At 36.5% G+C, this 27708-nt stretch overlaps 1 protein-coding gene across 17 annotated transcripts in view; it reads right to left on the bottom strand.

The window, feature by feature from the left end:
• The window catches only part of Ptprm (protein tyrosine phosphatase receptor type M), an 825349-nt gene that overhangs the window by 268670 nt on the left and 528971 nt on the right, over positions 1–27708 (bottom strand). For 10 of the 17 annotated variants that reach the window (XM_048806549.1, XM_048806555.1, XM_048806545.1 and 7 more), the window contains exons 12-14: positions 20549–20822; positions 19521–19557; positions 12749–12823 (exon numbers count right to left, since the gene is read on the bottom strand). In XM_048806549.1, coding sequence (XP_048662506.1) covers positions 12749–12823; positions 19521–19557; positions 20549–20822 — 386 coding nt within the window. The remainder of the gene's footprint in view (positions 1–12748; positions 12824–19520; positions 19558–20548; positions 20823–27708) is intronic. The other 7 variants (XM_048806560.1, XM_048806551.1, XM_048806559.1 and 4 more) reach the window with 1 other exon arrangement.

The raw sequence follows: 27708 nt of genomic DNA, 5'->3' as shown, positions 1-27708 counted from the left end.
GTGCGGGTGGCGGCTCCGCTCCGCCCCCTCTCCAATTGGGGTCACGCGGTCACCACGCTGGCGAGCCGCTGGGCCTGCTCCGGGCGCTGGCGGCGGCCCGGCTCCTCCCCTCTGGCTCGACGACAAATTGAGGAGACTCGGGTGTCTGTGCCTCACCCCCCCTACCAGGAGACCAACTGTTTATGTCGCCGCTGGTATTCTCAGTTGTTGTTGTTATTGTTTGGTTCTGGGGATTGAACCCACAACTTCATGCATGTGAGGCAAGCACTCTACCACTGAGCCACATCCTCAGCCCATCATTCAGCTCTTATCAATATTTTAAAATATCCCTGGCCTTTCCCATTTTGTACTACTATCAAGGATGCATTCATTTAATTTTACTATGTTGGAAATAATATATTTCTTTTTAGAGAAGGCAAACAATAATTTAATTATCAGTACAAAATCCAAATTTCATTTCACAACCACTGAGTCACATCCTCAGCCCTATTTTTGTATTTTATTTAGAGACGGTGTCACTTAGTTGTTTAGTACCTCGCTTTTGCTGAGGCTGGCTTTGAACTCATGATCCTCCTGCCTCAGCCTCCAGAGCTGCTGGGCTTACAGGTGTGCACCACTGTGACCAGCTGTCAATACAAAATCTTGCATGGAAAATCTTCAACTAATTTTTAAACTGCAGATACTTTCTTTAATACACCTTTTTTCATCTTTGACCAAACTTGGCTTACACTGAGCTCAAAATTTCACTTTCAGTATCTTTTGGATGTGTACAACTCACCAGATTAATATCAAAATGAAAAGGTAGGTTTCCCAAAATACAAAATTTCAATGTATTCTGTCAAGCCCGAAAACTCTATGCATTAAGCAAATAAATGTTAAATGTATTGTTTACTTTTTCTTTATCACACTGCTGATAGAAAGGAAAAACACAAATGATATTGAAAAATTGAATTGTCTGTCTCTATTGGAAGTCTTTTACATAGAAATTCTTAAGTTTATGTAATAAAAATGGAAAACAATGTTCTCTTTCAGTGCAATTTACAGCTTTTAAAATATATTATCTCTAAAATCAAATACTTGACATTTGACTCTGTATTTCATTCCCAAAAATGAAAAGAAAAAAGGAACAGAGCCTCCCATAGCATTGCCAGATCCTCTCACCGTTTTCTTGTAACTATACTGTTTCATAGATGAAACTGTCATAGCAAAATGACAAATATAACATATAAAAGAACAAAAAAGGGCAATAAATCAACAGTGACACTACAGCCCATTAAAATGCAGTCAGCTGGTATTGCAGAAAGAATAAAATTTCCCCCTCACTTTACATTCTTTGTGGCTGGAAAGAAAATCTCAGACTCCTCAAGCAAACCTTGTATGAGCTACTAAAATGCCAACCAAATTCTCTCCATACTCTCCTTTCTGCCCTGGTTTCCACAGCAAAAACACACACCGCAAATATCCTTTATGCCATTTAATCTGAAATGCCCAGAAGGGTTTACAAGGATATTAATCATCCATATTTATATGATATTGCTTTGGACAAAAAATAAGATACCTAGATAGTTGAAAAATGGTCTTTTAATTCACTCACTATTCCAATCTGCTGATTATCAATGTAATGAAGAGTTTGGCAATTTTTATTTATAAAGGAAGCCTAAAGGAGGTATTGTCTTGCCTCATTTCTTACCCACAGTTTCTTTGATGCATCTGGTATAAAAAATGACTCCAGTATAGTATAGATATTATTATGGTTTTGAGCACAACTGAATAGATATTAGCTTACTTTGTTACCTACTAATCATTATTACAAGATATTAGTGAATTTGGTGAAGTTACATGAAAGGTCACAAATATAAGTTACTTGAGAGTAAAGAACACATGTTTTTTGTAGAGCTAGTTATGCTGCAAGTTCTCTAAGAGGATGAGAAGTTCATCAATGTAAAGAATTAAGGAATTAAACAAATTCCCTAATAATGCAGAAAACAGTACTCACAGTACAGTTACATACAGTTATATATTTCAGGGACTGAAAGATTCAACCTTGACATCTGTCAGGCCTAAATGGCATGCACTTCATAAGTCTGTCTAAAAGAAGCTGAACAGAGGTGGTCTACATAACCCTTGGTCCAGTGCACTTTCTGAAACACCACACATTTCAACTACAATCATAGTTGAAAGCTCTTCTGTGGCAGGGATGCTATCTATCTATCTATTTATTTATTTAAGTAGCTTGGAAATGAGTTCAAGCCTTCAAGGGAATTTTATCATTTACGAATGACTTCACTCTGCCAGAAAATAATAGTGAGTCTCTAAGTGTCCTTCAGGTGCTAAACAATGAATGACAGTAGAATATGGCCCCTGTAATATCAGATACAAATGTTTCTATATATTTGTATAGATATTAATATAAATGCAATCAAAAATCTCCTGCGACACAACTCTTCATGGGTCTAAAGGCCAAACTCCTGAGAGGTCAGAACATAACTGTCTGCAGCTAAAGGAGGTGAAATATTATTTTGATGCCAGTATATTCAAACATACAGCTGAGTTTTATTATCCTTAATCAGTTTTGATTCACACAGAAGTGAATCTCAAATGAAGTGGATCATCTCAGGCAGTGGGCTGAAGAAACCATTCCCTGTAGAAGGGACTCAGAGTTCTATTAATATACCTGACCCTGTTCCTTAACTTCCTTACCTTCCAGGCTCACTGCAGACTATCACTCATTCATGGCCAGCACTCACTGTATTAATTTCTTCACATTTAGCTCTTCTAATTACATACAATTACTCTGTTCTTTTATTTTAGGTTGTTGAATGGCATTCCGTTTCTTAGAATGTTACTTTCCATCTTTTGGCCTTGCTTACCTCAACTTGACAGTTTCTAGTGTAAATGGGATGTACGGGGTAAACTGATCCTGTCTGTGCCTCATGAAAACATTTCAACTGCTAGCTAATGTCCCTAGACTCCAGACCAAAGTCCTTAATGTAGCACACAAGGGTACAGTCGCCCTTGGCTACACATACAGCCCTGATGCTCAACCCACACATCCTTGCTTCCTGCTCTCACCCACAATGACCTTTTGCAATTCTTCATGTTTGGCCATGCTTCTCCACATCACAGTCCCTTTGCATCTGCTGTTCCTTGTCACTGACTGAGCTAAAGTTCAGGGAACAATCCTCCCATCTTTAAGCCACACCCCATCTTCCAGCTATTCAACATGGCTAAGATCCGATTTCAGTTGTATATTCATCTTACAAATACATAACCATAGGCCCACAGAAAGAAAAACATCATTTATCTGTATAATAGCCCTGTCACGCTTATGGCTCATAACTAGTACCAAGGATCCCTGGCTGGCCTGATAGGTGAAAATAGAAAATTATATAGGATCTGGGGAGTGGCGGTGAAATAAATAATTCTGGTGCAAGTGAGCTGGCTATTCTTTAAATAAATAAATAAATAAACCTTTTTATAACTCCAGTCAAAAGAAACGGCTGATTAAAAATTGTGTTTTCATAAGTGAATTAAAAAACCATTAGTTTGCGTTATTTGCAATAGAAAGGTCTACTGAATCAGAAAATATATATATAGCACAAAGAAGGGGTATTTTGGATTTGAGTAACATAAAATTGGTCCAAAGTAGAGAAAATAAACTGATTTAAAAATATTTTCCCCTTAATAAAAATCTGTTGAAAATGCACTCATCAAAGTTATGAAAGGTATAAGAAAACTTGAGAATGCATTTAATAAGAAAGGTCATCAGAGTTACTCATTGTTATTCAGAAAATCATTTGAAATACCCTCTGGGTGTCTGCAAGCTACACTGAGAACAAGACAGATGGATTTTGTTTCCTGAAGACTCACTCTTAGAGGGAGACAAAGGCATCAAGAGAGCACGTGACAGTGACTAAGGGCCAGCAGGACATTCCACTTTGGGACAGTTGTCCAGAAAGTCTTCTTTAAGGGAATGACAAGACACTGGCTCTCAGATGTTGAGGAGATGATAAAACTTGATCCTTCCCAATCCAAAATGCTCCAAAACTGAAAACTTTTTGAATACCATGACATCACAGGTGGGAAATTCCACACTATAAAACAGTTTTATGCACAAAATCATTAAAAATGTTATATAAAATTACTTTCAAGGTATTGTATAAGGTATATGTAAAACATAATATTGTGTTTAGACTTGGGTCCCACACCAAGAAATCTCATGGTATACATGCAAATAATCTAAAATCTAAAAAAATCTGAAACCTAAAACCTGAAGATATCAATCATTTCAGATAAGGGATACTCACCCTGCAAGATGAGGTCTGAGGGAAAATCAAGGGCACACAGACAATACCTAATACTGACTGTTGTTCTGGAGAAACAGAAAGAACTGTTAGGGTCTGTAAACAAGTCAAGATGGCGCCTGGCATTTTGCCAGAGGGAGTGGTTTGTGAAGTAACGCCAGGGAGCCATTAAGTGTGGAGATTCCTTATTGGTTGACTGCTGTATCTAGTTTATGTTAAGTAAGATAAGCTGTGTGTAATGTATATATACCCCTCCGGTCCTACAATAAATGGCTCCCACTCCTGCTGTATCAATGTACACAAGTTCCTTGTCACCGCACCGCCCCCCCACCCCCGTTATTTTGCTGCAGCCGGACTGCGGCAAGAACATTGGCACTGAGTGGGAAAGAGAAGAGATGGGGGTACATGGGGCCCATAGCCGAGCCATGAGGCCTTTTATGCTGTGATATGGAAGTGCAGAGGAGGTGGCTATCTGAGGCTCTCAGATAAGTTGGGATGGGACCAGATTTCCATTAGAAAGAGTCCACCTGCTCTGTGGCAAGTGAATTAAAGGGGACACATGAGTGTGACTAGAGATGGTTAAAGTTCTTGGGCAGTGGTCTAGGGGTGGCTGGTAAATGGTGAAAGGTCTTGGATCTGTAATATAACTTGGAAAGAGAACTGGAAAAACTGGGTCTATAGAATACTCCAAATTTACACGAAGAGCCTTATAATGAGAGGTGATTAAAGGAGAAAATTACCATTTTTTTCCCACAGTAAGAATCCAAGGGAATTTCTGTGGCATGATTTTTTAAATGACTGCCTGTTTCTGAGATCAGAACACAGTAAACAAAGAATCCTACCCTCAAGGAGCTTACATTCTAATGGGGGCAGGGGAGACAGTAGCAAAGAGGACCAACAAGTATAAAAGGCACTACAAAAATGGGGAAAGCAGCAGAGAGAAATGCAGACAAGTTGGGGATGCAGTTCTGTAGCAGGGGTAGCATTAAGAAGGACCAGCAGCAATAAAGCAGACTTCTCTGAGAAGTGGGATTGTTATGATCCTTTGTTGAAAAGGTAAGGAGATGGTGAAAGGTTAGCCAAGGGGTTATCTGGGGAGGAGGATTCCCAAGCAAGGGAAAAGCTAGAGCCAAAGCTCAAAGATGAAAGTATGTCTGATTTTATTTTTTAATGTGTCCCCTAAAAGCCCATGTAGTAAAGGCTTGATCACCAGCTTGAGGTATTACTGGGAGGTGGTGGAAACTTTAGGAGGTAGGGCCTGGCAGAAGATAGGTCACTGGGGGTATGTCCTTGAAGGGGATATTTCCTAATATCCTATTTCCTGGTTACCAAGAGGTGAACATATCTCCTCTGCCATTCAATCTTTCTTTTATGTATTGTGTTGACAAGGTCCAAAGGAACAGGGCCAAGTGTCCATGGACTAAACCATCGGAAACCATGAGCCAAATAAACCTTTCCTCTTTATAAGTGTGTTATCTTAATATTTTGTTATAGTAACTGAGAGCTGACTAACATATGTTCAAGTAACCATGATAGAAAAACATGAATGGTGTGTAATGAAGTAAGATGAAGACAAAAAGAGTTAAAAAAGCAATAGGGGCCAGTTTAGTAAGACCTTGTTAACATAACATTGTAAAGATCAGAGTATAGATATTGGAAGATAAGTGGTATAACTTTTGACAAAAAATAAGGAGAGAATTCTAGTTTTATCATATAACAAAATGTCTTTAAGAAGCCTCTGTACTCAAAGATGATCATAAAAGTATAGAAAAAGATGAAGAAGATCATAACAGAATCTAATCTGGGAATTCCAGGTATATATGAAAAATTCATATATGACAATGAGGCAGATTGATTCTATGACAGAATAACTTTATGTAATAAAGAGTGCTGGTCTAACTGGATATTTGTCTGGAGAGAAGTTAGATCTGTTTCCCAGCAATACATCATATTGTATTAATAGTAATTTTTAGGTGAATTCAAGAGCTAAATTAGAGAATACTATGAAAATGTTATAAGAAAATTCATGGTGGCATATACCCTGAGACTTGAGAGGATCTTGAGCAAAAGATAAGCCTTGGAGAAGCATTGAAAAATGAAAAACATTTGATTATTTAAAAATGGAATCTTCTTTATGTTAAATGACACAATAAACAAAGTCAAAGAATAGTGATCAACAAGGAAGAAGATATATGAACCAATACAAAGAAATGTAAATGGCCAATGGTTATTTATTCTAGCTTTGGTAATTGTTATTTAACAGAAAGAAATAAAGTGGGGAAAATCTGACTGTCCATTAGCCATAGTCTTGGTGAATAGACTGTAATATATCCTGACAGAGGAATAATATCAAATATTAAAAAGAGTGTATTGGATTGGCACATGGTGGCTTAAAGGTAAATGTGTGACATGTTAAGTTCAAAATTCAAGTGACAGTGTACTGTTTATATATGATAGTCAAAAAAATGGTGTATGTTTGTATGTTTTCACACACGGAAAGGTGTGGAATTTCCAAAGTTGTTAACTAATATCGGGACTGGGGATAAGTTTATTGTAGAAAGTTATAAGCTTTTCCAGTACACTTGAATTGTAGATATTTTGTTCACTGAAATTTCCCAAGAGCCTCACATAGTATCTACCATGCACTAGGCACTCGGAAAAAGGTGCTCATTGAAGGAATCGAAAGAGTCTGTATTCTTCCCATAATTAAAAGAGAATATTTTAAGGTAGAAAGACACCTGAAAACAACTTTATGAGTAGAAACCACCATAATTCCCACTTCATAGCTGAATAAACTGGTAAGTTATGGGGATGGTAGTAACTTGCCCAAGGTCAGTATGCTGGTGAATTCAGGTAGCTTAGTTCTAGAGCCCACGCTCTGACCACCTCAGAACCTATGGGAGCTACTGCTCAGAAAAGAGCCCTGCTGCAAGGCAACTTCTGAGGTGTTTCCACAGAACCCCAAAGAATACAGTTTGAAAACTCCTGGACCAGGCACTTTATAGGGTTGCCAGCTCTGATGGGCTTTAATCTAGTAACTGATGATGGCATTTGTGGAAAGAAGGATTTGAGATTCTTGCTTTCCCCAACATATCAAATCCCCTCACTCCACAAACCAAATTTAAAGTCATCACCAAATTTAAAGGTCCTTCTTGGGCCTCCATGCCTAATTTTAGCTCTTTCCTAGGGCTGTAACTCATGAACATATTGAACCTGGTACTCTGCTCCATCCTTTGTAAAGATGGCAGGACAAACTTAGAGTGTATTATGTACAGGCTTCAGGACACAGTGAAAATGTTATACTTGATAAGGACATTGCACTGGTGAGAGTCCCAGAAATTTCCTCAGGCTACTGATGTTGAACTTCAATCATGATTTTTGTTCCTTAGGAAAAGTTTTCCTTCTCTGTGACCCAATCGCTTCCATCACAAGAGGCTTTAGAAAGGATACTATGCCAAGTCTAACCCAGGACACCAGAGAGAGGGTATCTCTGAAGGAAAGAAGGAAGGGAAATCCTGACCAAGTCACCTTAGGGCACTGGCAGATATGCCTGAGAGAGGAGCCTGTGTGGGGTGGAGGGCAGAAGAACACTCACTCCTACAGAGGCAGGGACATTTGGGGATTAGAAGGAAACATTCATGGGAGAGGATCCACAGCACCCATCTGTCATTTCTCCAGCCACACTTGGAAGGATGGAAAAGTGGCAGAGAAAGCAGGTAAAGGGATTTCCTCAGGGCTGGGCATAAACATAAGGTGTTGCAGAAGGCAAGGTGGCCAGGAGCCCAGGAGACTGGGGTAATGGTAGAAACCCAAGTGAGGCCTGGAGGGTTCAGGAGAAGCTGAGGGTTTCCAGACAGGCATCAAATACATGCTGTGGTGGGAAGAACCTAGGGCTCCAATCGGAAAGCCTGGGATCCAACTAATTCCCCAGTCTTGACTGAATATGGTACTTCTGAGTCCCATACTGGTGAATGTCTTGCTATTGAGCTTTGAGCTTCCTTTGCCCAGTGGTAAGATGTAAGGATATTTCTCCCCTTGGGGCTATGGTGAAGTGTTAGAGAATAATGCTTGGGGAAGGCTCCAGCTATACTGTTGCATTCTTTCCTCTCGGGGGACCTAGTTCAGTGGCTGCCCTGACATGAATTTATATATATATTATATACACACACACACACACACACACACACACACATTTATATATTTTTAAGGAAATCCCAATCTTTTTTGAAAGCCACAGTAGGGATATAAGTAAATTCCTTAGGATTTATTTCATGATATATTTGCCTCTATCCTGACAAACTTCTTTTCCTGCTGGCCGCTCTTTTCTACAAGGCCTCAGCTATGGCCTCTGAAGAGCTCAACAGCCCTAACAGGGTTTCCAACTGCTCTAGCCCTACTGCTAGAATAATCCTAGCCTGCTGTAAAATGGTTGCCTGAGAAATCTCAAAGCTGCCAGCACCTCAGGACGAGGTCCCTGTCTCCAGCCTCAGAGTGAGTGCAGCAGCCTGACTTCCTTAAGCACCAATCAACAAACACAGAAGGGTTTCTCCTGGACCAACCTTCTGGCTTTTTGTAATGTTTCACCGCCTTACTGAGCCTCCACTCACCCCTCTCCCTACTCTTGCATTGTCCCTTTAAAGGGCCTGGTTACCTCCTTACAAATCAAAATGGAACTTGGCTCCTTCACCTACTGTCAGCAGTTGATGAATAAAATCTATTTTCACTCCTCTATTGTCTGTCTATGTTTCATCTTTGACAATACCGATATGTGGGAATAATAGTTGTCTAGTTCTGAGTTTTTTTATCTAGCAAGAAGCTCTATATGTTCTGATATATCACTCTCACATGTGAACCCTAGAATCACTTTATAAGTATTTCTGTAAATATTTATAAACATTCTAGGCTATAGATCTTATTGTATTATATATATCAAACAAATGGATCATAAAAAATTGTTTAAGGAAATCATCCTCCATAGCGTCTCAGAATTGGCTGGGTTAATTAATAGAAACACCTTAATATAAATGGCCAAAACATATTTATAACATTAATTAGACAAATCTTAAGAAAATGTTCTAGTCTATTCAACTTTCCATTTTATTCCCAAGGCAGTTCTAGATCACGCAACAGTGAATCACAATATAAAGAGAACAAAGCAGAGACTAGATGCATTTCCTGCTGCTAGAATGTAGTACATTCTCTCCAGAGTAGCAGTTTTGAGTGCCTCTACACACACACACACACACACACACACACATAACGCCCCACAATGGGAAAAAGAGATGTCACTCCAGTCAGACATTCTGTTCCTTTTCACTATCCCCTAAGTCTATTGCTTTGGCAACAAATATTTTTAAAAACCATGGATTACAACCATTAGGGAAACAAAATCAATTTAGTAGTTAGGAACAGAATTTGTTAATAAAATGAAATAGCGTGATACAACAGAAGAGGAAACATCAGAGTGTATCTCAGACAGGGGTAGTGCTGGAAGAAGAGTCAGTAAAGCTTTATTTCCGTTAAACCTGCACGTGTATCTATGTGTTTATATTGCATCATGATATATTTCTCACTTTTGACCAAGAACAACATTTTAAGAACAATCTCCAGTGCAACAGCAGAACCTCCTATGAAACACAATTACATTTTATACCTGGTGCTCCTTCTTTGGAGCCCTCTTGGCATCTGGGCCATTTACTCAAAAAATTCAATCACATAGTACTTTTATTGTGGTGGGCAAGTTCTGGATGCTGGCACCAGATCACCAGGGTGCTTGTTTTCTTTGGCAAGCAAGGGATGTGCCATGTACAGCAAGGCAAGCCTAACCAGCATGCAGTGCCTGCTAGTAGAAGAAGAGCCATGATATCAAGGACTTGCAATCTCATGGAAGCTTCCTAATGGAAGGGCAATGTTGAAAAGGATTTGAGGGGCAAGATGTCAGCACAGTTAAAATGAACAACATAACAAAAAAACTAAAGGCATCCCTCCAATATCTCTTATTGGCTTCCAGAAAGGGAAGGACTGTTCTAGTAAACAAAACTATAACTGTTCAAAGTGTCACCAATGTGAAAGTACACAGCTAACCATTTCCTTACTAACCATTTCCTAAGTTGTTCAACATGATGGGAAAGGTTTTGAAACATCAAGTTTACCCCCAACAGTTATAAAATTGCTGTCTCTTCTTAGTTTTGTTAAGTGAAAAGTAGGATGTGATTTTTTTTCATTCATAATAGTATGTGTATACAGAAGTTTACTGATGCTAAGAAACCTGATACCAAGATGTCTGGGCAACCACACTGTTAGAGTTGTTGATCCATACTTTGCACACAGAAGATGCTCAAAGACTGTCAAAAATGATTGAATGAATTGAGTCTCAGGTTTGCATTCTAGACTAAGGAATAAATCTATTAAAAAAGACAGTATTACTGCTACTGAAGTTGATGGCTGGTACAGATGGAAAATGCAAAAGAGATATTGCTTCTCTCCTGGTAAGATGAGCCATCATGAAAACCAGCACCCATACAGAAGCAAGAACAGGAGTCGTTTTCCCACTGGTTTTCGAGGCTTATTCTGGCCTTTCATCATTTTAATCTCTAATAAAACAAAGTGGATGATGCAGAACACATGCAACCTTTAGAGAGATGGCAGCTGTACACTGTGGCAACAATGAGTGCCCTTCACAAACTGGTTCCAAATAACAACCTGTGCTGGGTCTGAAAGTCCTGAAAGCGTGTTTGTTTTCTGAGGTGTCTTCATTACACAATATTCAAAGCTTTACTTGCTTCATACCTAGGAAATACCATGCTTCATTTGATGACAGGATTTTAGGAATAGCCTGTTTCTCGTATGTACTCCTTTTTATGATGTGGGCCAATCATTTTTAAAGATATTCTGGCAAGACTGATGACAGCTCAGATATAATGGGGAAGGAAAGAGTAAGAGTTGCTAAAGGATCTTAAAAAAAAAACCCTGAGATGGACAACAAAGCCTATATACAGTGCCATGAACCAATCTTTAAATGTCAGGGTTGTAGAGAGAAGGATTTCCATTAAGGACAGAAACCAAGCTTCAGGTACTATTCATGGTGGGAGGAACATATCAGAAGTTCAGGATAATGAAGAGTCTCTAACAAGGAGAACTTCATTCATTACAAGAAATATGCATAACACAAACTGGAAAATAAGAGAAACACATATCAGAAAATTGAGAGCTCTTAGGCCCTGAAATAGAGAATTAAAAATATGTATAGAATTCTAGTGGAGAAGGAAGTAGAATTATTCTACAGTTCTTTACCTTATCAAATCAGTGTGTACTTTTCCTCAGTCTCAGCTGCTTTATTTTACAAAATATTGAGCTCACAGAATGGTCTAAATGTTTATGATTTCTTATCCTAAGTTAAGTTTCACCATTTGCTTAAATGTTAGGGGATTTTTGCCTAGTTTCTTACACACACAAAAAAATTGCTGGAGTGAAAAATTATATGTAAAGCAGTTACGTATTTTCTACTTGGCTTTAATCATGCCTAACTACATGCAATAGCCTACACTATCACAGTTCTTCTGAAACTGGAATTTCGAGTCCTGCCCATGTGATTAGATTAGAAATCTTGGTGATGACTTGCTTTAATTGCAGGAAAAAAATTTGGAGTTCACTCTCTACTCACCTGGGATTTAGGATAATTTACTGGACTCCTCTCCTACATAAATTTACACAGATGTCCATACAACTTCAGAGGTAGTAAGAGTGAACAAGCTAATCTCTTGGAATATAGAAGCAACCAGTTCAGCTCCATAAGTTTAAGCCATTCGACTTTACTAAACTTTCCTAACTAATCAGTGTATTTGATGTGCATAGATACTATTGCTCTATATAAGTTCTTTACTTTGAAAAAAGAATCTATAAGCTCTGCAACAATTGTACATATATAAAAAGCAGTTTGTACAGCATCACTCTAAAAAGTTTCAGGGTGGCTTTATTTGATAATACTGGCAGACAGCATCGTGCACTGCTAATAAATGTGCAAGCTAGATACTGTAGTATGAAAACTAAACCTTTCTCACTCTCAACTCTCAGTGCCTTTTTAGATTAATTTGGAAAACTGGAAATACATCTTTATGAATTTTGAAATCCTGTCAATTAATATAATTGCTATTGCAAGTCCAGCAAATTTCATTCTATATCACATTAGGCTAGAAAGGTACATACCAACAGACCAAACACACAATGAAAACATGCAGTGGAATTGTACTTAATGCATGGATATAAATGTGCACACGGAAGAGGCCAAGCATATCACTTAATTTAATACGAGCACAGGTCTGTACCAAAGGTCTGAAACATTGTAAACAGGCCTTAAGCAAAGGAGGAAATGTAGAGGGGAAACAAAGCTGAGAAAAATGAGCAGGAAATGGGCAAGATGACTCATCTATACTTGAACATCTGACCTGTTAGTTGGCCGTCGCCTGCAGCAGGGGCGATGCGAATGTAAGGTGTTGTAAGCTGAGTCACGATTATCGCAGCTAAGGCAAAGGAGGATTTCCAGGTCAGCATGCATGAGGGAAAAAAAAGCCAGACTGAAGCTAGGCTAGCAAGAAGAATCCCCATCAGTATATCAAATCGTCTCAACTTTGTTCCAATAACAATAAAAAGAAAAGGAAAAAAAAAGGCAAGGAAGAAAACATAGCAAGGTGTTGAATTTTATGAACTCTTTTCTCTTAAACAAGCGCTAGTCAGGCAGTAAGATTTCTAACTCTGACACAGTTGCAAGTTTTGGCTGGGATCTTGGATAGATCAACTGAAGGAAAAATAAAATTAAACAAAAAGTTAGTTCTATGTTAACCTGAAGACTAAACTGTTTCCAATTGCAATCCAGTGTGATGTAGAGAGATTAGTTGCTAATTCTGATGATACAAACATCAGGTTTTTAATTTATGAGGTTATTTAAAATGCATTGCTTAAGTATCTTCTCTTCTTGCTAAAATCACCTATGTGAAGAATATTATCCTCTTTCACTAAAAATGTTTTTATGTAGAACAATTCCTCTGATAACTACATTGCATGCAGATTTCCATTTAGGAACCGCTGTTTTTTCACATTAAGAGAATAAAAATTGTGTCTCAAAGTATTAGTTAAAAACAGAATGGAAACTACTAATTGCCTTTGCTATAACTGTCATGGTTAACATGTGACTGAAGAAATGATTAAGATTCTCCAAGTGAACTGGGCTGCCTTCTTGATTTGCCTGCACACCTCTATAGTTGTGTGTAAGTGGTTAACATTTATGACACACAGATATTGAAAAAAAAAGGAAATTAAAACATCAGTTCTAACATGATACAGCTGGAAAATGATGCAAAGAAAAAATATTGGAAAATTAAGGACAGGCTTACATGAAAGATTACTAATTTACATGGAACAGCCTGAGCACTATTAGAAATGTGGCAGCGAGTAAGGAAAATAGATCATCTACCATCTGCAGACAATTAAACCCCAAACTGCTGCTGTATAATATTTTGAAATATCCCTCTGCACCATTCAAACAATGTTGCTTCTTATAACTACAAAACTGTAGCAACTGAGTTTAAAATGGTGAGACAGTCTTTCACACATTATTAATGAATCCATTCTAGTTTTGCTAAGTGAGATGAACAAACTGTGTGGTCCACACAGTTCCAATGCATTACACCAAGACAATTTTCTAGAGATGACATATTCTGCAATTTTGCATATGGATAAACTTTGCACATGGAAAAATGATATTTCTAAGACTTGTTACAAAGTTAGGAGCAATTCCAAGGTCTACATACATTATATTTTTTCTTGGTCATACTACTCATACTTTACATTGTTGTGTATTACAGGAAGATCTGACCTACTCTACTTTTGAGAAAAATGATATTTTATTGAAAAACAGGGCTCTTTTCTAACATTCAAAAAGGGTAAATGGTCTGAACTAAAAGTTATTTGAAAATCACTATGGGTGGTCAGCCAGGCATTCACAAACTATAAAGAACTCAAACCACAATCCAAGGCTAAGCATTGCAATGTGTGTCAGGAAGGATATTTATGTAATCTCTATGTTCCTCTTTATAAAGTGTTTATTTGTGAATATTCTTTTTAGTTCAACCAAAATGCTTGATTGCATTACAAATTACTTTAAAATGAGTCAGTAGACTCACCTCTTACTTTTACAAATAAAGTTTTATTGGGCCAGGTGCAGTGATAATTGCCTATAAATTCCAGTGACTTGGAAGGCTGAGGCAATAGGATCTCAAGTTTCCTGAGGACAACCAGCAAGACCCTGTCTCAAAATAAAAATAAAAAGAACTATATCCATAGCTCTATGGTAGAGTGCCCCTGAGCTCGATCACCAGTCTGGAGGACAAAAGAACTGTTGAAACATGTCCACAGTCAATTATTTAGGTGTTGCCTATGACTGCCTTGTCTAGCAAGGCAGAGCTCAGTAGTTGTGACATATAGTTCACCAAGGCTAAAATAAATAAATAAATACAAATTTATTGTTATTATTATTCTTGCTGTACTGGTCATTGAACCCAAGGTATCATACATTCCCTAGTCCAAAATATTTATTATCTGGTCTTTGACACAGAAGTTTGCTAATTTCTGCCTTGAAATATCAATAAGAATTTATATAAAAGTGAGTAGCACTAAATTTGGCAAAATAAAGCCAGAAATTTTAATCCTATACTTAGAAGACAACATCTGATGGTGATAAAACTAGGGTCTCTTTAGGTATGGAGCTGTGCATGGAAGAGTAAATAATGTGTTAAATAGATCATACATATCTAAAGTGTCATTTCAGTTGCATGCAGAGGAATGTTTTGGAATTAAACTGAGTTGGCATTTACCAAACTCTGTTTTGCATGATCTGGTATTCTTCAAAAACAATTTTGGGTGAAATAAATAGATTCTGAATACTGCATGTTCCTGTATCTAAATTTACGGCCTAAATAATAGGAGATTAGCATATATGAGTAGCCTTACTATATAATTTGTTTTCTCAGATATTGAATACAAGTAATTAAAAGGAATCTTAATTAAGTTTTACATCTAAACATTCTTTTTGGTTCTTTTATCAATATAGTTCCATTCTGTAGCACTATGGCATAGAAATAATGTTTTTAGAACAAAAGTGTGAAAAGAAAAACAGTCTGGAGAAACTTCTCCAAGACACTAGTGATTAAAAAAATAAGTATTCAGATTTCTGAATATGGTTAGAAATTTTATCAGAACAATAGAAATCCTTCAAAGTTTTCTCAAGGTCTTCCAGCAAAGCATATTCCCATTCTGTACAAATTGAGTTAAATAAAATACTGATATTACAATGAAGCATTTTTTTTCATAAAAAATTCACCTTAAACCAAATTATTAGATGGAAAATGTAGTTTGTTTTCATGGTAAGGTTTTTGTAATCTGATATCTCTAGTATTTTTTGAAAAGAATTTAGCATGTGTTTGCACGTAGATTTTCTTCTGACATTTTTCTATACTGCTATTAGTCAAATCATAGCAAGAAAAGAACAAATTAAAGATAAAACCCCCTGCCCTTGAATATAAAACAAACAAACAAATAAACAAACAACCCCCTAAATTTAATGAACTCAAAATTTTCAAAGGTTGATATATTTATCTATCTGTACTTTGAATTCTACAGATTAGTCTATGACTAACAAATAGTAGGCATTTGAATAATTTAAAAAATAAGTGGATAAGAGGAAAGCATCAATGGTTACACTGTCAAGGAGAGACATAGGTGGCATCATATTATGGAAAATAATCTTATAAAAGATTAATGTAATGTGTATAGTTTAAATTGTCATTATAATTAGAATGAATATACCTCATAATACAAAAGAACTAATTTACTAATAAGACAGATTTTAATTTTTAAGCATACCCTGTCAGTTTAGAGTTGATCATCCATACAACCTTCCAAAATTCTGAAGTGTTTCTACCCAAACAGTTATTATAAGGTAGCCAAACTGTATATAAAAGTTAAGGAAAATAATACACTAATTACTAAGAAAGAGTTGGACCAAATGGTCATTAAAAGAATCCAACTGTAAAAATGTGAGTTTAATTTTTAAAAATTTTGGAAAATCTAAGTACAGTTAAAAACTTTTATATTTGCTCCAGGGTACTGATTAAATTGGAAGGATCACACCCAAATGTCACTCATACCCTACTATATAGTGCCTTCATGTTTTAACTCAAAAGAGAATGTTCTGTAATGAGTTTGTCTATAGTCAACAAACTGAGGTCAGATAACTATGGGCATCTCATCTAGATATACAAATTAAAGGAGGATACATAAAAAATGTAGGTAATCTTCCAGACATGAAAATATGTAATAACACACCTTAGGTTTTCCATGAGACTATATTTAAAATGATAAGTGTCAAAATATATCTTTGGAATATGATTAAAATAATCACAACTTTAAATTTATAAATAGCATGAGATATATTTTTGACACACCCTTACCTGAAATTATAAACTATTTCTTTTGAAAACAAATCCACCTCCATACTTTCTCTATAAAGATCTTTTCAACAGTTGTTTCAGGAAAACACTGAAATCTTTGTGCACTTAAGATGCTGCTTAGGAAAGTGGTTCAATATCTGAAAACTCAATTAAGCTACCACACTGTCAGCAATATGTGGCAAAACACACTGGATGTGTGAATTTTTAAATTTCAAACATTTTTATTGCACACTACTAATAAAGTTATTAAATCTACCCATTTCCGTGTTTAGATGGAATGGCCTCCTGTGGTGCAAAAAGAATTTTTAGTATAAAGAAGGGAAAAATATCTCATTATAAAGGTGGTGAAACATTACGCTGTGCTGTAAAGGGAGAACTGCTGAATATATCCATGTAGAACTTTATAAAATAGCACAAAACGGTGTTTTTTTTTGCCTGGAGGGAGATTATCCCCCAAGGTTTCCTACTATACTATGATTTTATGAAATAGGAACGACAATGTTAGGCAGTGAATATTAAAGTCTGTTTCCCTATTTTCCCCAAAGAGGTTATTTGGATAGAGTCTGTTGCTGTGTAAATGTTTGCAAATGACTCAGAAAATATGAGTTGGGAATACTTAGTCAATCAGGTCATCTGACTGCCTAATCATCCTTTGGTGAATTGAAAAACAAATTACAATATTGATGAAATTTAGCTGATGGAAGAAAATGATCCAAATCACCATCTAATTCAATCTATTGTGAAAACAGCAAACTTGTCAGGTTTCCATATTTGCTAGTGTATCATTTATATAATTATTTAACTATGTGAATCAGCCTGATGAGAAATAGTTCATTGTTTTCACAGCAGATTGGGCAGTGACTCAATTCTGATAAAGGGGAGGTCAGAAGCTTAAACTACACAAAAGTATAATTGGCCAGAGTTTCTGCTGTGTGAAAAACCATGAGACAAAGTGAAAGAAACACTGGGGTAGAAGCCATAATGCTTGGGATCGAGCTGTGACCCACAGATTATTAGCTGAGTGACCCTAGTAAGTCCACTCATCTCCAAATACACACATTGTCTTCATCTTAAAAATAAGAGTCGAACTACTTGTCTCCTTTGTTTTGTACTGGTGGTTAAGAAATAAATGAGAACACATGTATGAAAGTGATTTTAAAATTTTCCACTATAATGTTAAACACAAAGCATTATAAATTAGGCACCTTGGGACTAGATTTACTTTTTCAGACCGTAAGGGTAAGTGGAATGTAATAATGCAATATTTCACAAGTCCTGTGCTCAAGCACAGGCAATGGGCTGCAGATCTAAGATCCTGGATGGATACCTGGTTCAAGGGCTTTGTAATACAATAGATAACTGAAAGCAGCTTATAAAACATATTAACTATAATTTCATTTTCTACTAACTTACTCCTATAAATAAAGGTATTCATTAGGTTCAATATAATATACAGAAGGTTTTAAAAGCAAAAAAAAAAAATAGATTCTCAAAAGTAGACCTATAAGCCCCATAAGAACAAGTTACAAATGAGTTCAGTAGCTTGCACATAACATGCAAAGGATAAACATTTGTTAATACTAAATGCAAAAGTCATGTATCTTCATGGAGCAAAAATGCAATGAAGATTTTGATGTACATGCCTATCCATGGCATATTCAAACTCTTTCCTGACATTTAAACAACAACAAAATGATAATTTTATCCAATAACACTTATCCGGCATGAACTGATGTAATATAATGCCACAGACTCAGTGATGCCTTCTTCTCAATATTTCTTAGTTAAATCACACAGGACCTCATGAATACCCTGATGGTCTGAAAGAGTATATTGAACTATAATGGTTAATTTACAGTGATTCATTTTAATAAGGCATTTTATATTTCTCAAAGCATTTTCTTATGCACTTCCATATGTAATGTTTATCATATGAAATGATAAGAGATTACTGCTCATGTCCAAGAACTCACATCTGCACCTTCTTTAGGAAGTGTTGTATGGGCAGTACATGGTGACTCACCTATCTATAGCTCATCCTTGATCACATTTCTCAGAATTTTAACCAGGCCTGGGAAATAGAAGTTCTGTAATAAGATCTCCTGGCTCCTGGGACTCAAGCATCATCAGTGAAAAAAGCTCATATAGACTTGATTTTCTAGGGCTATTATAGTTAGATCTCTGCTGAAAATAGCAGGTGTGCCCTGATGGCACACACCTGTCATCCCAGCTATTTGGGAGGTGAGGAATAAAGATCACTTGGACTCAGGAGTTTGGGGCCAGACTAGGCAACACAGCAAGACCTCATCTCATTAAAGAAGGGCATAAATATTTTACTCTCTTGTATATGAAGACTCTCAAAATATAGATTTACTAGGTAGGGTGAACAATGATCTAAACAGGTATGATGTGTATAGACATCATATAAAATTAATATTTTAGAACAATTTTTAAAAAGATAAGCATTGAAAACTGCTTGGAACATGGCAGTATGAATCATAATTGTAAAAAGTATGTACATAAAATAGTGTTAACTGCCATAAATACTTCAACACCTATATATATACATGCATGCATATAGATATGATACATACACCCAGAGACATGCACATACTTATATAAATGAAGTTACATTGCAAAAAGCTTTGAAAGATAGCCCAAAGTAAATTTTAAGAGACATAAGCCAGAAGATATTCCCACAATTTCAACCTACCTTTTGTGGCCACTCGGACACAGTCAATTTTAGTTTCCTGTATTAAATAAAGAGGGGTGAAATTATTATTTATATTTTATTTAAAACAACAGAATTATCTATAATTTGAGTTGAATAACACTGATAAAGAAAGATTTCATTGTTCCACTTAGTTCACTCTCTGAACAATGTTCATGTACATTTTCTGGCTCCAGTGTAGATGGTCTTGGGGAATGCTGTACCCCATGAGGAAGGAGGAGTTAAACATAAATGATCTCTACCTGGTGGATGCTGAATGTTTCCCCAAACCCATCCTTGTGCCCTGTGCAAAGAGCAATGGAAGGATTCTACATCCCAGATTTTTTCTTTCACTGGCAAAAATTCAGTGGCCAGTGATACCCAGACCTGTGCCATGAGAGATGGAATTGATAGAAGAATATGGAAAATGTTTCCTTTTGTGTAATGAGACTTAAAAATTTTATCAGAGCTCAGGTTGGTCTGAACAAGAAACGGGACAAATTTCAGATGTGCGACTCAATGATAGTTTTCATTTTATTCCATCTCATCTTCCTAAATCTGTTTTCTCTTAGAGGAAAAAAAAGAAAACATTTAATTTAGCCATAGGTAATAGGAAGCATAAAGTCTTGTGGAATTAAAGAAATGGGACAGATTTTCAGAATATGCTGAAAAGACAGATGTTGTAGAACTCGCAAAACTTTAAATGAGCTGGATATATGTGTTGTAGCTATACTGTTTTCCTGTAAAATAGTAAGCTAAGCAAAATGTCTAGCCAACTTTTGGTAATAAGAAAATCTGAAAGTAAAAACTATCATTGTTGACTTTCCAAACCAAAAAAAGATGAATATATGAATATATTCATTTTTTTGCCATAAATTTCTCTAGATGAAAATAACTTTAAAGGAGAAAAATTGTTAACAAGTAAAAGCACACAAATGCATGACTTCACTTATTTACTACCATCTTACTTAAGCTATGTTCACATTAATAACCCAAAATAGCACTGGTAAACAATCATCTATAAAACTTACCCCATTGGCTCTACTAGCAGCTTGGAAATAAATTCGGTAGCTTTTATGGGGGAGGAGGGGAGTGTTCCAGTATCCATTGTATGTCTTGTTGTCACCAATAGTAAAAGGCTGAGCAGCTTGGAGGCTATCTGCTGGAAATTCTGCAGCAAAGTAGTACTGTGAGTTCAGGATGGAAGCATTCTGGAAGTGAATTGGCACTGGGTAGCACTTCAAGACCTCTGTTGTCTTTTTAGTTCTTCGAGGACGTTCTTCCTCAACAACTATTTGATAGACACTAAAGGAAAAAAAGGGAGAATCATAAGTGATCCCCTCTGCCTTAAACTGCAGGGAACCACACAGAAGATCTAAAATAAGGAACACAGTGAACACAGTCAAGTGCTTGGTACAGAAGCCACTCACTTGATGCTTGCTCATCAAAAGAGAGAAGGAGAGTGTTTATACTCTCCCTCAAAACTCTCTCACCCAAAATAACCCTAAATAATTTACTGAGAGAAACAAAACTTACCACAATTTAAAACATTTAGAAACTGCTGTTTGTAAGTAGGACACTAACATAATCCTTTTCTCAAAAAGACCTGAAGATAATTTGTAAGCTTATTGATAATGAAATTATATTAACAGTAGGTTTGTAAGAAAGGCAATGCATTATTCTCTTCAGTGGCATCAGTATGACCACAGGTGAAGTTTTAACAAGTCACAAAAGAAATGTGCAGTGATTTATCTTAATTAATGTTTATGGCTCCCATCTTTTCTTACATTCCTTTGCCTTTGACGATATTCAGTCAGTGGAAAGCAATGATTTGAGGAAAACAGAGATGAGGGACTGGAATTTCAAAAGCCAATCTTTGGACTTCCATGTGACTTGAAAGAGTCTCACATACATCCTGCCTGTTGAGAGAAAGGGTTTCCCTCCAGAGGGATGGGCTGTCTGAGAAATAAAAGCTAAGAAAATAGTACTACAAAATAACCACAGGACACAGAAATATAGTTTCAGACTGGGATCAGTGAAGGGATAAGCTGACCAGTCAGGTGCAGCTTCTAACAAAGACTGAGCCCATGCTTGCTCTATTTATATCCATACAGATCAAAGAGGATTGGTAGGTATAAGGTTTCAGTGGGAGGAGTCTTGTCTCCTAGGTCCTTGCTTCTTCACAAAGAATAACAGGATATAGGTGGGCATAGGACCAGTGTTGGATGGGACCTTTTGGCTAGGTAAGAGCTCACATGTATGGGGCCATCTCACCAGCAGAAGAGCTGCTGTGAGTTTTGAGATACCAGATCTTCCCACTCAAAGGCTTCAATGACAATCTGGTCCATGCACAATTCATGGGAGGATTCCCACAGAAGAGAAAACCATGAAAGAAGCTACTTGAATCACATATAAAGAAGGGATGAGAAAGTGCCATTCAGCAATAACTGTAAAGATGATGTGCCCCCTGAAGAACAGAACCCTGGTTCCTACACTGGTTCCCTACAACAAGGGTGCCATTCAAAAGTTTCTGAGCACAGCTGACCATTAATGATAAGAGAGAAGCTTAGGAGTGGGAGCCCATCCCCACCTCCCTGGGGAAGGCCTCTTCATGGCTCTCGTTGGTGTGAACTCAGAATCTGCATTCAGGCAAACGTTTACTCTTTTGAGTACAACCACTTAGTGCAAAATGAATCAAAAAGTGAGTTTTGCCATTCAATTTATAATCCTAACTACAATTCAACATCACAATGGTTTCTCAGTGCACAGGTAGTCCAACAGGTTTACAGTGTGAGAATAAAGTGAATTTTGACATTTCAACCAGTGAAGGAAAGAAAGCAGGAAGAAAGGGATTTGCTACTGGGTGTAGTTATGTAAGAGACTCCACCAAATCTGGTAGATTCTTCCCTGCATAATAGACTCAACATGAAAGAAAGTATTTAGAGAGCTTCTTCCCAGATAGAGGACAAAGGATTCATAAAGACATAAGGCAGACTTTGATTTCTCTCATCCTTCTTGACTTCTTACATCTACAAATACTTGGATGTGGTAATTTAAAGATTTATTTACAAAGACCTTGACATTTCTCCTTCAAGAGGTGGGCTTCACTATATTTAATGACTCACATGTAGCCAACAGAATGTGGCAGAAGGGTCACTATACTATACGTATAATGCATCTTCACCTTAGTTCCTTTGGGAGCCTGCCCTTGAAGAAGCCAATCAAGTAAATGGTCCCATAGCATGAATCTGCCAAGCTGGAGGGGGGGACACTGCTTGGCAGTCCCAAGGATTCCCAAGAAGCATATCTGGCAGCCATGTGTGTGAGTGGCCTCAGAAGGTCACCAGCCAAGCCAGCAGATGACTGAAATGCTGAGAGACCCTGAGCAGAAGCTGTCCAGCCAACTTTCTGCTGGCCCATACCATCATGGCAAGATAAAAAGTTTGTTTTGAGCTGCTAAATTTAGAGTAGTTTGATACAGCAGCAAAACCAGTAAGTAGTCCTCCCTTATCTGTGGTTTTGCTTTCTGTGGTTTCGGTTACCCTTAACCCCAAAATATTAATTTTTTTTGCCTTCTGTGGTTTTACTCAACCACAATCCAAAAATACTAATATTTGTCTTGATTCTTTCAAGAGAGACAGACCGTTAAGAAATAAACAAAACACTTTTAATAAAAGAAAAGAAAGCAGAATGGTATTTTGTGATGCATTAAATCATATGAAATTAAAATTTTAATGTCTATAAGTAAAGTTTTATTAGCATACAAAAAAGATACAATGAATCAAAATACATTATTCTGTCATATATACATAATTAAAATAAATCACAAAAAAACAAAATAGAGACTTCGTTCATTTAATTACCATGGTTTACTGTAACAATAGTTCTATATGCTTATTAGTTATTGCTCTTAATCTCTTAGTGTGCCCAATTTATAAATTTACCTTTATATAAATATGTGTGTATAAAAACAACAGTGCATCTAGGGTTTGGTACTAACTGTGACTTCAGGCATCCATATGGGGTCTTGGATTGTATCTGCTTCGGAAGGGGGAGGGGCTATAGTACAAATCTGCATTTTAGGTCTCAAAATAATAGCAGGAGTAAGGGTTGAGGTCAAAGTAACAAACAGAATGTCACCTGCTTAATAGTACAATCACAGATGACAGTTATGGAAGGAATTTACTCAAAATGCCATTAAAACAGCACTGAGAAGCGTGAACATTTTCTTGAAATGACTTTTGTATGGATGAGTCAGTGCATGGGTCCAGGCACTAACTCTAATTCTGCAAACACCTGGGGTTTTTAATCGATTTTGAGGGTTCTTATTTTTTCCTACAAAATGAGAATACTGGTTGGCTCTCTAATGTGCATTTTATAAATCCAAAATTTGTATTCACCATATAAGAATTGCTCTCACAAACTGAACAACCCATAAGAATAATTACTTGCTTTCCAAAGAAATTCCCAATTTGATAAAATAATTTTTAACAATAGCTTCCTTCAAAGAGTCAGTTTTTCCATTCATTTGCTACATGATTTTCAAAATTTCTATTTAAAAACAACTTTTCAGATACCCCTGTGTAAGACAATGCAGAAAAATAAAGATAACATGAAGATCAAAAAAAAAAAAAAAACCAGAAATTATTCTGTCTAGCACCAGGCCATGTAATGTAACTTTTACTTTTTCCAATTTACTAAGGTGAAGTGCTATTCTACTGAAGTGGCAGGGGAGCCCAGTTCACATCTTGTTCTGGGCCAGGTGATGCTTTCCTTCTTCACAAGTACTATTTAAGGCACTAATGTGAGCCATCTGCCTTCAGTGGAATACCCTGCAGATGCAACCAATATATAAGCTGATCTCTACTTTCCATAATCACTTCATTTTGAGTGTTGTGTAAAGAGTCTTTCACTTTTATGATTTCAAGGGAGTTATAGATGGTAATGTTACCTTTGACCTCATTCCCTTCTGCGATATGCATCTGTGGTATAAATCACTTTCATTCTTATATGGTGAATACACTTTCAGGGAAGGATATATTTCTAGAGTGACAGTGACTGCACCTTCTGGAATCTCTTCGCTTTTCCCACCATGCAAGGGCACCCTCTGATTCTAAAAATCAACACAGCTACTTTTGGACTTTTCAAGCCCCAGAATTTGGACACAAACCTCTGCGTCTGTCTTCTTCCCCTTTGGCCTGGGCTCAAGTGTGCTTTTGAAATGCTGTTGTCCCCAAAAGGATGGACACTTGGACAATCTCAGTAGGAAACTACTCTCACAAAATGCAGAGACCCTCCTTGACCCCTCTTCCAGTGGCTTCCAATCATTTCCTCACTTTGAGATGTTCTTACTCTGCTCTAAACTCACAAAAACATGTTTTTTTGGTGAAGACTGATAGACATTGGTATCATTTTATCATTATTTTCAAAAGTCTTGTAAGCTTCTAGGGGAGGAGGGCTACAATTTATTCATTTTTTTTCTTTTTTTTTGGATTTTTAAAATTGATTTTATTTTTTTAAATACACGACAGCAGAATGTATTACAATTCTTATTACACATATAGACCATATCTTTTTTCATATCTTTGTATAAAGTATGTTCACACCAATTCATGTCTTTATACATAACTTGGTATTTTGCATTATAATTCTTACTACACATATATACCACAATTTTTCATATCTCTGTTTTTATATAAAGTAGGTTGACACCCAATTTGTGCTTTCATACATGTACTTTGGATAATGATTTATTTATTTTTGTTTCTCGTGATTCTTGGAATGAAGTGAGCTATGAAGCGCATATATTTGAAATCATAATATAATCCAAAAGTCATGTCTATTTTGTTTTGGGGGTACATTACACATTATATGTGCTGGTAAGGGGGAAGCCAACTGCTCTTTAAAAGTGTGTTTGCATTACTAAAATTTAACATTAAATCTATTCTTTAGTTATTTCCTGAATACAAGAGCTAAAAGAACAAAGTTTTGAGATAAAAGGGTCAGAATTTAACTCTGTACTGAATGACCCACAACAAATGGAAAACAAAGGCTGCATCTCTCCCTCCTCTACCCCTTCTCGCAACTGCATCTCTCACTTCTCATTCCTCTCTTTTCCAATCTTGCTAATATGTGTGAGGTGTGTGTTCACTTACTTATTAATTTAATAAATATTTTTGAGTGCCTAATCTGTGCCAGGTAATGCTTGACAGTAACTCAAACTATATAATCTATTGTTCCTTAATGAGACATTTCTTAATGAAACAAAATTTTCTTCTGTAACTTATGTACCATTTAAGAGAATATGGATGAAGAAGTTTTTTTTTTTCCTCAGAAGTAATTTAATGAGGATTAGGTGACAATCAGAGAATGAAATGATCATTTAATGGGCCTCCCTTTTTGCCAGCTGGTATTAGTTATATTATATACTCTGCTCTAGACATATTACTTTTTAAATGGTTACCATCTACTCATCACCAGATATATTAAAGAAAGAACTAAGTTGACTGGAGCAATTTCAAACCCCAAATGTCTTTTCATCCTTGCTCCACAAGACAAATTAGATTTGCAAGCATCCAGACCTCAAATCTATTTGCTCTTTAATAATTTAAGCACTGAAAGGTCAAGCAGCTCTTTTCTATTCCCCTTTATCAAAGTCCAAGTGCTAATGAAAAATAGTTCAATCCTTTCTGCTGCCCAACTGCCATACATTGCTGTCTCCCTGATGGAAATTAGCATGTTATTAGCACCCAGGTCAATGGTACCTTGACTGAACTGTATGACTAGTGTGTTTTTCATCTGTACAAATAACTACACCATTTCACTAATCAATTTCATAAAATCTTCCCATCACAATCATAATCTCAAAACTAGGTTTGAAAATCTTACTGTCTAGTTTTTCTAAAAAGATTAAAAAAAAAAAAAGCAAATTCTCAAAGATAGAAAGCCCATCAGAAGTTTCTGGATTAGTGAGCTGAATTAAAATTCTATTATCCCTTTAATATATTACTAAGGCTCCCTTTGTTTATTAAAATTGCACCATTTCTAATGCTGGTCTAACAATATTCTGGAATTTAAAGTAACATAATATCTTCCCACTACTTTTGCAATATTAAAGTACAACCCATAGTAAAGATGAATCTGCCAAAAATGTAACATTACTTCTATCAGAACTTGCCAATGGAATGAAATTTAATTTAAAGTTTAATTTATGCTAGGCTTCTCTACAACAAAACTCTAAGGCCTTTACAAGGAGAATAAGAAATCTGCATTTATATAGAATAGCACATGAAGTATAACCTAGAAAAGAACATCTGAACATCTTTCATGTACTTTTTTTAAACTTGAAAGTTCAAATGTGATAAAATGTTTTCAGTTTTTTCCTGACTTTGAGGTCTTTGAGAGGAAGCCTCTTTGAGAGGAAGTAGAACTGAAATTCTCTTAATATTTTGCTAATTCCTTGCAAGATAAAAACATTAGTTGAGTTCATATTTCTTATCCATTTATTCTATTTCTTATTAGCATAAAATATTAGAGGATTACCAAACTGATTAACAGAAGAAGGGACAAGGAGAAAAGGAGAAATGTAATGATTCTTCCATTGCTGCTTTTGCTATTCATTTACAATATTCACTTATCATCATTTCAGGGATTTTTAAAAAATATTTATTTTTTAGATGTAGTTGGACACAATACCTTTATTTATTTTTATGTAGTGCTGAGGATTGAACCCAGGGTCTTACACGTGCTAGGTGAGTACTCTACTGCTGAGCCACAACCCCAACACATTTCAGGGACTTTTAATATTGCTCATTTCGTGGGGACTAAAAATGACTTATGTCTTATTTTACAATTTTTTGAATCAATCCATATATCCTATGATGTATTAAAAATAAGAGAAATGAGTACTGATAATCTTTCTGAACACTAATTTGTAGGAGACATGAGAAAATCAAAATATTAATTACATGCAAACGGGGATCCAACATGGCGGCGAGAGGGGAGGCAGCGCTTTCAGTACCTCCTCAACAACGGGGTCAGAGAGACGCATGGATACGCTTAGATTCGACCTGCTGAGAAACTCCTAGCAAAATTCCACTAAAGAGAGACCGGCCGGGAATTGGAAGGATTTTTGGAGGTGACAGTCTGTGCTAGACGAGTGAATCTCCGCCACGCAGCGCAGAGGTCCAGA

This window comes from Marmota marmota, unplaced genomic scaffold (assembly GCF_001458135.2).
Source record: "Marmota marmota marmota unplaced genomic scaffold, marMar, whole genome shotgun sequence".
NCBI classification, from domain to species: domain Eukaryota; kingdom Metazoa; phylum Chordata; class Mammalia; order Rodentia; family Sciuridae; genus Marmota; species Marmota marmota.
Note: the sequence above shows the minus strand (reverse complement) of the source record. Positions and strands in the feature narration are given on the sequence as shown.